The sequence below is a fragment of the Dermacentor silvarum genome, chromosome 6, assembly GCF_013339745.2.
Source record: "Dermacentor silvarum isolate Dsil-2018 chromosome 6, BIME_Dsil_1.4, whole genome shotgun sequence".
Taxonomy (NCBI): domain Eukaryota; kingdom Metazoa; phylum Arthropoda; class Arachnida; order Ixodida; family Ixodidae; genus Dermacentor; species Dermacentor silvarum.
Window position 1 is genome coordinate 51,487,233 of NC_051159.1, and position 13,044 is coordinate 51,500,276.

Consider the following 13,044-nt stretch of genomic DNA (forward strand, 5'->3'; position numbering starts at 1 on the left):
CTTTGTCCCACTTCCACAGCATTCATCTGTTCACAACAGTTCCATTGAGGAGGTGATAAACATACTGAGGTAGCCCCTTTTGTTTCGAACGTCATTCCTTCAACGGGCCACCGAGTCCATTAGGTCCACTCCACCCATGTGCTTGTTATAAACCTGCATGGAGAAAGGCCTCAGCAGCTCAACAATGCATCTCTCTTTGCGGTTGTACCGCTTTGCCATGCCTTCAGGCTCGCGGCCAGCACAGCTGGACACAACATGAACAACCATCTCGCCAGTGATGATAAGTGCACACGGAAGTGCTTCCTCGTCTTTCACCCTGGACTTCTTTCAGGGGCTTCAATTTCACATCTGTGCCTTGTAGTCTGTTCGCATGGCATGTTCCCACTGACCAGATGCTCTCCTCTCTCCGTCGTCTCATCAGTGGCAATGATGTGAACAAGTTGTCCCCGGTAAACTTTGTGGTTTTTGCCCTCGAGGCCTCTGGTCAGCCTCACCACAACATCGCCGACCATTCCAAATTAGCTCGAAGATGGCGCTCGCCACTTGCCCCTTGATACACTTCAAATTTGTAGATATAGCCCGACACTCCAGCTCTCACCTGCCCCACCGCCCCGGCTTAGTTGGGAGGTACTGCTTTATTGATGAGCGACCTTTGAACGGTATTATCATCTCATCGAAGGAGTGAAACTCGTCTGGGTCTACAGCCACAGAGAACTTCTCATTTAGAACACTGATCACAGGCCTCATTCCTGCAACACGGTCGGTGCTGGAAACTGAAGGCTCGGTGTTATCTTTGAAATGAAGAAACCTTCGTAGCTCTTCAAATCGATTCACTGGCATTTGGTTCCGAGATGTTTCCCAATATTTCGCGCATGTAATTCAAATCAAATCATTAGATGGACACTTGGTGCCACCTATGAGATATTTCTTAAAGCTGCTGTTCTCCTCACTTGAGGACACCATGCGAAAATGGATGCAAAAATCGCAACCCAATACCACTTATTTTTTATTTAGCTGCCCTAATATGAGCCATCTATGCATGGGAGGGTTAATTTCTCTTAATACCTTTTCAATACTCACTATATATAGTCATAACCATAAATCGCAGTAGTCATAAGGCAGCCTCATATAGAGCCGCATAGGTCCCCACTTATACTTATGGAGCGCATTGTGTCATGCGTTATAGACGGATGGACGTACAGATTTTCGAGGGAAGTAGCCCTAGAACGCTTAGGTATTAATATCTTAAAATACTGAATTAAATGCCGTGTACCTTCTCATTTCTAACAAAAGTCAAATACAAAGCTTATGTGGAGTCTGTTCAAATGAAAAAAAAAAAGGCTTATTTGCAATAGTATTCGATACATGCTTGTAGTGGCCATCCACAACTGGATGTCTGGTCAACTGAGGAGCTTAAGAATGATCAACAGCCGCTTTCATTTACTTCGGGCGCTATTGCAATTGCCGTAATGAAACGAGAGAACAATGCATATGTGGTGTGCTGTGTTCGTTGAAGGAGCCAAGTGCAGTACTACAGCGCTGAACATTGTTTTAATGGAATGGAAACGTGGAGAAACTGGCCGAATAAGTTCGTTTGCCAAAATTGAAGCAACAGTTTTGTAGGCTCCATAAAAGCAAGGCATTCTTATTGAACGACTGGTCTTATTGAACAACTGGAAGTTATAGAGCAGAGGTTATCTGAACTGAGGGTTCACTGAGAAGCTGACGCTTCTGCACGACTAACTACAGCAGAATCATTCGCAACTGTCCCCGCTTACATACGTATTTCTCCCCTAGACTCCAACAAGTGTTGTTACCCTTTCTACTTGAACAGAAATGAATATTCTACAATTTTAATGATGAATTTTCGAATTGAATAGCCACGACTATTTCATTCATATTCCAAATACTTTTATATACCCCCCCCCCCAGGAAAACTTCTTAGGAACTTCACGACACAATATCACACCTGCTGCGAAAGAGGAAGTGACGACATTTGAGAGCAAAAAACAAAATCAGTTTATTCTGCTGCACAGACTAGAAGATGTTACACACTTCCTCAGAACAAAAAAAAAAATGCAAAAAATTTAGTGCTACTATTAAACGAGAGAACATTGTGAAAGGGAGCAAGAGACCAAAGGAGGAACAGACACTTCAAGAGTTAAAAGAAATTCTTTTGTTTACAGCAACGACTCGACTTGTTCGCGAGGGCAACATCGCTGACTTGGATGTTCAGACTGGTGTAGCGATTCTTTTCAACTGCTGTACTGGCCTGTACTAGTCTTATTCAGGTAAACACCCGACACCAAAATAGCATGGTGAGGAACAAACAACTCTGGTAATACGGCATGCACCAGCCGCGAAAATTGCACTCAAAATACAACGCTGACTATTTTTAAGTGCGCAGAAGACAAAAGAAAAAGAAGGCACAGACAATGCAGACAGCCTCCTCGTTCTGTTACTTTTTTTCTAGACGCTTCTCTGTCTTCTGACCATGCCTTTCCCCGCATACTGCATCCCTGTTTAGAAATCCAAATTTTGAGGAACAACTGTCCTCTGGAACACTCAGCAGGTGGCTTGTTTACATCACGTGTCACTCCTACTACCCTCTTTCACGTTTCTTGCAGAGGGCTGCAAACTTCCTCTCTCCATTTTTTTCACTTGGTTTGATATCCTAACTGGCATAGCTGAGCCGCATCTAAGGCCTAGCTCCCCGAAAACAATCGCTGGTCCCTAGCTATATAAGTTGTATGCAGGCGCCAGACAAATAAACGGAACACATGCCACCGTTTTTAAGAGTAGTGCGCACACTCGAGCATCCGTGCTGCTCGGGTTTCACTGCACAGAACAATGCTTTGCGACAGGAGCCAGACGACGTGCTACCTTCACCCCGCCGACTCAAGCTGCCGCGTTCCGCCCATTCTGTGATACGTAAACGTGAGGAACAAACATGTCTCTGAAGTTCCGCTAACGCTCGGCGGCGGCAGACGAAAGAGGGGATGACGGTGAATGGTCTGCAATCTGGTTCTTCGCATAAAGAAGGAAAAAAAAAAAAGGAAGAAAGGAAGAGCTGTCCCCAATGTGGCAGACTCGACAGTCCTAGCTGAAGCCAGGGGTGACGGCCATCCCTAGACGGCTGGCCACCCGTCCCTGTGCTGCGGCGGCGTCTCGCAACGACAGCAGGTGGGCCAGCTCGGCTTCGGTCTGGGCGAGCACGATGGCTTTATCGAACAGCTCCAAGCCTTCCTTCAGGAATCCCCTGCGGTCATGCAACAGCATGGTTATTTAGACGCTATGACGGGCCCGAACAAAATCATACTAGGGAACGAGCAAATCATTGAGGATTTTTAGATATACTACTAGTAGCATATGCAAGAAGGAAGAAGGAGTTCATTAGGGAGCTTTAGACACAGCATACCAAACTGACTTACTGTACCCAAACTATGCACCCGAGTTCTCTCATAATTTCTTTTTAATTTCTTTCGGACAAGCCAAGTCAATAGCATCCCTTAAATTTGTGTACCCCATTTCTAGAGCTCTTTTTTTTTTTTACACAGCTGGTAAGCAGGTGTGCAAATACTTCAATATACGAATACGAATAGACTATCTATACTATCTATTCACGAATATGAATAGATAGTGAACAATCAAACCATCTGATTTGCTAATTGAGTGTCTACTGTTTGGCTGATAAAAAAAAAAAGGACAATGATCCCCTCGCATATCAGTAACTTTGGCAGAAATAGTCTGGCCGACGATCTAGGGGCTTCGGCCAATTGTGCACTCTCAGTCAGCAGACAACATATAAACTCACCTCTGGACCTGAACGGAACCGAGGGTCTCGTAGGCAAATTGACATTTGTCATCCATTTCGATTGCCTTGTACATGAATTCGGCTGCCTTCTCAAAATCTTGCGTCCACTGCAGGTGTAGTATGCTGAAATAAATATAATGATAAGTTTTATTCTCCCATTATTTGTAATAAACATTTTCTGGTACAGCTGAACCCACATTTAACAGTACCAGATTTAACAATATATCGGATATACAGTTAAAGCTGCTTATAACAAACCTCCATATAACGAATTCCTGGATATAACAAAGTTTTTGTATTCCCCGCCATTACTCCATAGAAGCACATGTATTTGAGACCTCTACGAAACAAAGTGGCAGCGGGACACCCCCTCGAAAGAACTAATTTCCCCCGCCGACAACCTAGAGATTTCGCCCCAAATTTTGTCATTTTTTGCGCAAGCAGCAACCGGAAGCCCCTTCTCCGCCGCGACGGAATGCGAAGCGGCCGCGTCGTGCTTGGCGCGCTCGAATTGTGGGGATGCGCGACTCTCACGCGTCCCCTGATGTTGTTTTCCCCGCATGGATCCCGTAATCTGGCTACTGCCGCGTAGCTTTACGGCGGCGGAGTTGCAGCGTATTACGAGAGATGGCGCTAGTGTTGCGCTGGTAACGCCACCTGACGGCGGGGGGTTAGGCGGGCGCAAAAGGGAGAACACGGTTCCTCTTCGGGTTGTGATCGGTGGGCGATGCGGACGTTCTGCGCGTGGCCAGGAGCACGGCACCGGTATGGACGAACACGGATCGTTCGAACGCTCTACCGTTCGCGTGACCGTACACGTGAACGATTAGGCGATGGTGTCACAGCCTGGGGCGAACATATTCGCTCGCTATCAGGTCGCGGTGAGTCGGACTTCCTTGATTTGTCACGCCCCCATGTGACTGTTCTATGCACAGTAATTCGGTTAGCGTGTATTAGTGTATGAAAGGTGCAATAAATGCCCTTTTGTTTGTTTGCACTACTGTGTTGTCGTTCCTTTGTCCCAAGAGTGCGTGTGAGACCCCACATCTGGCTGCCCAACGTGGACCTCTTGGGGCATCGGACGATAATTTTAACAGTTTTGCTCGATTCGAGACAACCTTTGCTTCAACCAAAGCGTAGTCCTAGCGTGGATTTTGATTGCTTGTGTCGGCGCCTTGCTTTCTTGAGCGAGGCGACGGTTGCTGTATCGTGTTTGAACTTTTCAACATGCTAAGCCTTTTCGCGGGTGCTTTGAAGTACACTCGTCGGTACGAGCCACGTGGTCTGCATCCTGGGAGAGCGAGGCCTAGCGCCCGCGGAGCATTGGCAAGCCTGAAGGGAGTGAGTACGGAAGCCTCGTGGGTGGTCCGAATTTCTTAAGTAAATAGCTTCTTCTATATTTTTGACTTCGGACGTCGCGGCTCAGGGAGCCGGGTGGCTGCGGGCCATGGGTGTCGCTACGGGCTGACTGGTATTGCGGCGTGGCACCGGGCGCTCCGACACCGTCTGGGACGGTGGGCGCTGTCAACTCGGATGCTGTGTGCACCGAGCGGGGTAGGACCACCTCACAGAGCTAACGTCTCTTCGCGGCTGCCTGTTGTGCCCATTTTGGGTGATGTTTTTTTGGGGGGGATGCCGGTTGTTGTCAGGGTAACGATGCATTAGGCCTAAGGCTTTACGAAGCCGCCTGTCGCACGTAGAGGGACACAACCTGGTGGACCGAGGTGTTGAGGTGTCGCACTTTGCTTCCCTCATTTCAGTTAACCTCGCACGAATTGAAACTACTCGTTCGACTCAAGAAAGTAAGCTTTGTTCACGTGTGAACTTAGCATTTGAAATGCCACCCGAAATTTTGCTAGCCAAATTGAACATCGTACCACGTGGACGATGCGTATGCCGAATTCCTCTCTCTTGCACTACTTTAGTGTTTGTCGAGTGCGTTGAGTGTACGCAGCGTGAGCGGAGTCACCCCTGGTTTGCTGTCACCTGCACATCGTCTGTGCTGCTGCCCCTGCCTACGAACGAGCCGCCCCTGGCAATGGAGATGCCTGTGGCCAGTTCGGCGCAGTGACTTTGGCGGCCGCCTATGTCCGGCTTGCAACGCTCGGCGGCTGGGAAAAGAGCCGGCAGTCACCAACGGCTACTGCGGCTCTCGTCAGCAGGGCGCGTTGGCGTGAGCGACGCTTGCTCGTGCCGACTTCTGCGCCGCCATTTCCGGAGTCCTGGGCTGGAGTTGTGCCGTCGATTCTGCAGAGCTGGTGCTGTGACCAACTGAGGCCAGCGGTGAACCCCAGAGACAATGTCGGCTCGCATGGTATGGAAAGCGTGTGGACATTTCCTCGGTGCGGCCACTGCTGCATGTACTACCTCTTGTTCGCGAAGCACGCATTGATGTTTGACAGTGCTGACATGTTTCGCCGGAGTATGCAGTAATTTAAGGTTGGGGGGGGGGGGGGAGGGGGGGATGCGCGACTCTCACGCATCACCTGATGTTTTCCCCGCATGGATCCCGTAATCCGGCTTCGCCGTGTAGCTTTACGGCGGCGGAGTTGCAGCGTATTACGAGAGATGGCGCTAGTGTTGCGCTGGTAACGCCACCTGACGGCGGGGGGTTAGGCGGGCGCAAAAGGGAGAACGCGGTTCCTCTTCGGGTTGTGATCGGTGGGCGATGCGGACGTCCCGCGCGTGGCTAGGAGCACGGCACCGGTATGGACGAACACGGATCGTTCAAACGCGCTACCGTTCGCGTGACCGTACACGTGAACGATTAGGCGATGGTGTCACAGCCTGGGGCGAACATATTCGCTCGCTATCGGGTCGTGGTGAGTTGGACTTCCTTGATTTGTCACGCCCCCATGTGACTGTTCTATGCACAGTAATTCGGCTAGCGTGTATGAAAGGTGCAATAAATGCCCTTTTGTTTGTTTGCACTACTGTGTTGTCATTCCTTTGTCCCAAGAGTGCGTGTGAGACCCCACAGAATTCATGGCGACATCGAGGCGAGAGCGAGCGCAAGTGTGCGTGCGTGCGAGCGTGCACGAGGCGGGCCTGCATCCCTCGACCTGGCGATCTTACCGCCCAGGGCGTGACCTTTCCACCTCACTTTTTTCCGATAAAACGGGTCCAAAAATTGCCCGCACGCTAGAATCGAGTACGACCCTAAATTTTCGCTACCATATCGCCATCGGCATTTCAATATGGCCGCCTCCTACACACTTCGAGCCTAGCTCCCGTAGCTTCGACCATGTGCTGTAGTAGGTGTGCTGAGGCATTAGTCTACCAATTTAGTTAAACAGCGAATGTTTACAAGTTTATACGGCCAATATAACTACTATCCTTACTTCATATAGCTGTCTGCTAATTTGCTGTCGCAATCGATGCTTCGCCTTTTGGGCGAAACTGGGACTTTTTGTTCATTGCAACTTGAGCAACAAGTAAATCTTGAGCGATAGTTGTATTTCTGTATGAAAGCATGAGGTGCGCAGTACTGTAAAGGATTTTTTCCCCTCTCTTTTGGTCACGGAAAACGGGTGCGCGTTACAATCGAAGGCGCGTTAGAATCGAGTAAATGCGGTAAGCGTTTCTTTTTCGAATTTTCGTGCCGAACCTGCATATAATGAAATCCTCTTTATAACGAAGTTTTCCGGGAATTTGTCAATTTCGTTATATCCAGGTTTAACTGTAAGAATGAGCAGTTGGTGCACTGTCAACTTCTGTAAGTGTTCTGTGGCGAAATAAACCGCTTACTTCAATGCTCCAATGCCCCGTTGTTGGTTATAACCATAAAATCTGGCTACTCAGCATGTGCTGAAAAAAAAAAAAAAAAAAAAAAAAAAAAAAAAACAGCAAAATTCTTGAAGAACATAATGCAGGCTACCACACTTACCTACGCGCCTCGCACCTGCCTTTGTGCTTCACAGACTGCACAGCGTGGCTTCGTTGCATTGCTGGCCTCACGTGCCCCTCGCCCCTTCCACCCCTTCGACATCGGCAGAGTCGACTTGTGTATTGGAGGCGTGGAAGAGAGATGGGAGAGGGGAGCGCGAGGCCAGCGATGCAATGAAGCCGTGCTGTGCGGGTGCACAGTCCAAAGGCGGGTGTGGTGAAGGTGCTCGCATGCAGACGAGCTCTGCTCGCTTTTTTTTCCCCCAAGGATTTGGCATTCTTTTGCTTTTCGGTGCAGACACCCAGTAGCCAGATTTAATTCTTACAGCCAATAATTTGGCATGGGAACAATGTAGTGATTTATTTTACCATAGAACACACATAAATGTTTGTGGTGGGGCAGCTGCTCATTGTTACCTACAGGTATTGTCAAAAGTGGTAATGCTATAGGAGAGTTCGACTGCACTTGTCTTTAATAATTAGAATGCATGGATATAACAATTATCGGTCATAACAAGTGGATTTTCTTGGCACTTTAACATTGTTATAAGTGGGTTTGAGCGTAGATCTAAGCCAAAATAAATGCTGTATTTACCCAATGATACGCCCTCAAATCTAATGCACATCCTATTTTCGTAGGCTTAATGTACAAAAATAAAGGTCAATCTGAATGTAACATGCCGTCAATTCGTAAAAGAAAAATACAGCACGAGGTTGTTCGTGATCAGAAAAAACGTGACCAGCAGAATTTACCTTCAAACAAGATTTTTTTTTTAGTGAGCTTCCATAATGAAAGCGGTGCATCATCATTGCCATTTGTGCTTTATTAGCCACAGATATTAAGAACACAGGGCGGTATTCTCGAGCGGTCACTTCAGATACTACTGCTATCGCTTGTGCGAGACTCTGCATCGGACTTGCTGAAGTACGCGGCCGACAGTGTTCCTGATACGGTGCGCAGATAGCGAGCTTGGCATGGTGCTAGAAATGCTGGCAGCTGATTACGCTGGTGCCTTCAGTGCCGAGTCGCACGAAATCTCGCGAAAGTGATGGTATCTCTGAAAGTTATCTGCCATGAATACCACTCTAGATCGTAGTTGAGCACACAGTTAACACCAACCTTTGCAAAAACGCGCTCTGTCACCATTTTGTGATGGCGATGACTGAGTCAGACGGCTCTGACGGTAGGCTGTTGCCAACGCTGCAAATGCGGTTTTAATTTCGTATCCGATTGTAGTGTGCAGGCTATTCTTGGACCCATTTTCTTGGAAAGAAGGCGCTACACGCTACGTGTGCACAAAACTTCTATGATTATGGTGCGCTACATCACCATGCATGGGCCACACAATACAAAGCAACAATAACATTATTCTAAAATAGTAACCCTGCTAATTCGTCAGGACAGCATCTCTAGAAATGTCACTGTGTTCTGTCCCAACGCTTCTCAATGCTTGGCCAAGCTTCAGCTGACAGACGTACTTACCCAAGATGCACAGGAACGTTTGGGTCTGTAGGATCTGCCTTCTGAGCCTTCAGAAAGTTCTCCTCGGCTTTCTCAAACTCCTTGTTCTCTGAAAGGATCTGGAAATGCAGTGTAAAAAAGAAAGAAGAAAGTGAAACCGTGAGCGGCGCATATTAACATTTCAATGCACTAAATTCCTTTAAGGCGGAAGCGGGTGATGCGGGGGCTAAAATCTCAATTTCCACCAGAAATATGCATTTTCTAATTTTGTTTGTTTCGGATTTCCAAGCATCTAAATAAGCAACTCGCTAAATTTGGTAATTATCTGCGCAATTGAAAAGAAAATTAGCTTTCTTATCTGGCAGTTGCATGCGTTTTGGCCTGTCTTGAGATCTTTAAATCGAGTTTTCTCAGTTGGCATTTTTGGACCAGTTTAGGAAAACTTTCAGGAAAACTTTTTGAAACTGCAAAGGCGAAAACATTTGAAAGATTGTTTCTAGGCTGAAAAGTATGAGTAACAAGATTATGGACTTTTTGAACTTCAAAATTGCTTCTATTGACAAAAATATAGATTTTTTGATCACAATAACAAAAAATAAACTTGGTTTTCACGTGATGCAGTTTCTACGCAAGAAGGCATAAAAATGCAAGCAGCTGCCCTTATCCTGTAAAATAAGGCGTCCAGAAGATATTTATTCAGAAGTCTATGATTTTTAATGTTAGTTTTCTTAAGGTGACACACTCATTTGCTCAATTCCCAGGAAATGCATAACTTTTTTAGGTGCAAAGCACCTTATGCGCTCGGGCTGTCGGCATCTCCTGTCGTAATCGTCGTCGTAGTCACGGTAAACAAGCGGCTCGTGCTCGCGCTCGGCACGCGCTGGCGCCACTGCTCCCCCGTTCGTCGTCGTCGTCCACAGCTGTCTGCATTGCCGCTCATCATCCCAGCGTACAATTTCACTTCTCTTGTGTCGTCGTAATGGGGAGGTCGCATTTACGGGGTTATGAGCCATTGCTTAAGGCAGTATGAGCCCATTAGCGGTGTATCACCTGCATGCTTCGCACCTCCCCAGGTTTCACGTTAATGGAGCTGCATTTCGCTCAATGGGTCATTTGACACTTATGCATAATTGTACGGGCGGGTTTTTGTCTATTTGTGCTAGGGTAATGAAATTTACTACATGTTCTAATGACAAGACGACGAAGCCTTCAGATAAATTTTGTAAGAATTGGCTTTAAGCCCCGCATCCTTATACGCTCAACTGTTTACTCCTGTTTCATGCTTGACAGGCAACGCTGCGGAAGTCATGAAATTAGTGCGGTCATAGCAGTCTCACTCGGCGATTTTTGCAGTGCAGTTGTTTTTAGGCTGCGGCGCTTTCTGCGGAATAAATACTTTGGGAAATTACAACCACAACTTGCGGGCAAAAAGTTATATCAAATCATGTATTGTTTGCTCAACTTTTGTGCTTGCAGTAGGCAAGCACTGTCTTGGTTGTGAGCAGAACCTGTGCAATGTGGCCAATTGTTGCAGAAATGTGCGGCTCTGCTCGTTTGGTGGTAAATAGGTTCAAATATGCGACGCCTTTCATGTATGCACATTTCCTCAACATATTTTCAAACTGGCATAACTTAGCATCTGTTTCACATCGTGCAATGATGGCGCTACAAAATTCTGGCCGAAAATTTGCTCTGCGTGGTTACAACTTAAAGCTGGCGCAGCCTTACACAGATTTCAGCCACGAAAGCTACGTGGGTTATTGTGCAGCACAAAACAGACGCTCTGATAGCCGATGATGCTGCACGAAAAGCATCTCAAGCATGTCCCATGTGCTAAAGTTCAGCATGAATTTCCACCATGTTAACACTCCAGTTATGCATGAAACAGATGTACCAACAGCAGACGACATTAAGAGATCATGACAGGTGGACAACAGATGAGAGGGCACTGAAAGCAGACAACAGAATACTGAAAAAACATGATACAGTATGGTATGTGCCGGAAGCGCGAGAACAAGAAGACGAGGTTGACTGTTTCCAATACTGTGGTTCGCAGCCCTCGCTGTTGCGTTTAATTAATCATCGTTGCGAACGAGGCACAAGACACTGACGTGCGTTGAGCTCATGGGGCTTCGGCAGCCCGAGACACGTAAGTTTTGTTATTTTCCTATTGCGCAGTGTGTAAAGACGGCGACGGGCTACCGAAATGAAATTGGGCTGGTGGGCGACACTGGATGCCGCCGAAGCGAAACGTGACGCTCACATCACGCCACCTGCAGCAAGGAACGGTTGCACAACTGGATTATCACCTACTAAAAGCGTGTACTATGCTACAAACGGCACTACGCACTAAAACAGATAAGTGAAGATGGTTATCGCAGTAGGTTTGGCGGTGATAGCTGTGAATGAGGCATGCGACAACCCGGCAGGAGATCTGCTGGTACTGAAATAAGAAACTGAGTGCGTGCAGGCATTTTTGTGAGATGGGCGGGAGAGTATTGCGGTGAAGCTGCAGCGGTGGGCGGCTGTACCGTATTTACTCGCACAATGAATGCACTCGCGTAATGAACGCACCCCCCACTTTTTCAATCAAGAAGAGCGTTCTTTCTTTTCCTCGCATAATGATCGCACCCTGAACTTGCTGCCATGAAGCAGGAGAGAAACGATACGTATGATTCAGCGTCTGATATGGCGTCCGGCGGGTACGATATTATCAGACGCCGTATCGTATGCCGAATCGTACTGTGTGTCTCCTACTTTTATTGCGATGGCAATTATATGGACACTCCAGGTGCATTATTGCCATCGACGCCGACAATTGCGGCTCAATCTCCCGCGTTGAGGTAGGAAAGCGGGGAGGAAACGTGCCATATTCAGTCGCGCACATGGCACCGGGGGGAGGGAGGCGACGCAGCAACTGCGCATTGCGCAGCCGCGCGCGCCCTATCTTGAAAGCGACCTGCGTCAGGGGCTTATACCTTTGTGCATGCTCTGTTCTCACTGCTCAGTTTGCGTTGGCACGAAGGTCACTTCGCTCGCTGTTGCTGCTGCGCTTGCTCACGCCAGTGTTCTGACAGCGAGCGCGGTCATCGAGTGTGATGTGCTCATGTTTGCCAGTGCATGCTGACACCATGCTTGTCATCTCATACAGTCGAATCTCGATAATTCGAACTCGAAGGGGCCCGAAAATTTGATCGACCTAAAAGGACTTATTTTGAAGTATTCGTGCACGATGTACGAACGGTGCGAGTCGTGAAATGCGGCGCGCAAGCACGTAGCGAGCGAGGGCCACGAAACTCCCCACGCGGGCCAACGCTCACTTCCCCATAACCGCAGAAAAAGACGAAAGTTCAGGGAGCCGGTGGCGCCGGCACGGACGGGCGCACGCGGAGACCGTCGAAGGTGAGGGAGGAGGGTGGCAGAGAAGCGCATTTGGCCTTGGCTACGCCGCCGCTTCGGTGGCTCCCCTTGCCCTCCTTCTCAACTCCGTCGTAGCTCCCCCACCTTCGAAGGTCTCCGTGCGCGCCCGCCGCCGTGCCGGCGCCACTGCTCCCACTGGCCCGGCACCAGCTTAGCCCGCTCCCTGAAGTTTTGCTTTCTGCCGTATCGGGAAGTTGGGTGGACTGGGCCTCCGCCGTTGCTTCTCTCTGCGCTGCAGCCGCAGCGTCGGCTGATACATCAGCTCGTACGCGCGTGTTCCTGCGCGACGTTTCACTGTCGAGAGTGAAATTTCCGCCGCGTTTTTTTTCCATTTTCGTTTTCTCCGTGTAGCGTTGAGGAGTCTCCTAAGCTTTTGCTCTATGGCGGTGTCGGAGCAATGCCGGTCGGAGGTGCTGCCGCGTGATTTGACACGCTGCTGCTGCTAAAGGCACTGTCGGGGGCC

At 48.4% G+C, this 13,044-nt stretch overlaps 1 protein-coding gene across 4 annotated transcripts in view; it reads right to left on the minus strand.

The window, feature by feature from the left end:
* Positions 1–1,995: 1,995 nt before the first annotated feature.
* The window catches only part of LOC119455504 (mitochondrial import receptor subunit TOM70), a 65,352-nt gene continuing 54,303 nt past the window's right edge, over positions 1,996–13,044 (minus strand). For 3 of the 4 annotated variants that reach the window (XM_049668838.1, XM_049668837.1, XM_049668836.1), the window contains 3 exons: positions 9,183–9,280; positions 3,815–3,937; positions 1,996–3,259 (listed from right to left, as the gene is read on the minus strand). In XM_049668838.1, coding sequence (XP_049524795.1) covers positions 3,100–3,259; positions 3,815–3,937; positions 9,183–9,280 — 381 coding nt within the window. In that variant the 3' untranslated portion in view covers positions 1,996–3,099. The remainder of the gene's footprint in view (positions 3,260–3,814; positions 3,938–9,182; positions 9,281–13,044) is intronic. The other variant, XM_037716914.2, reaches the window with a different exon arrangement.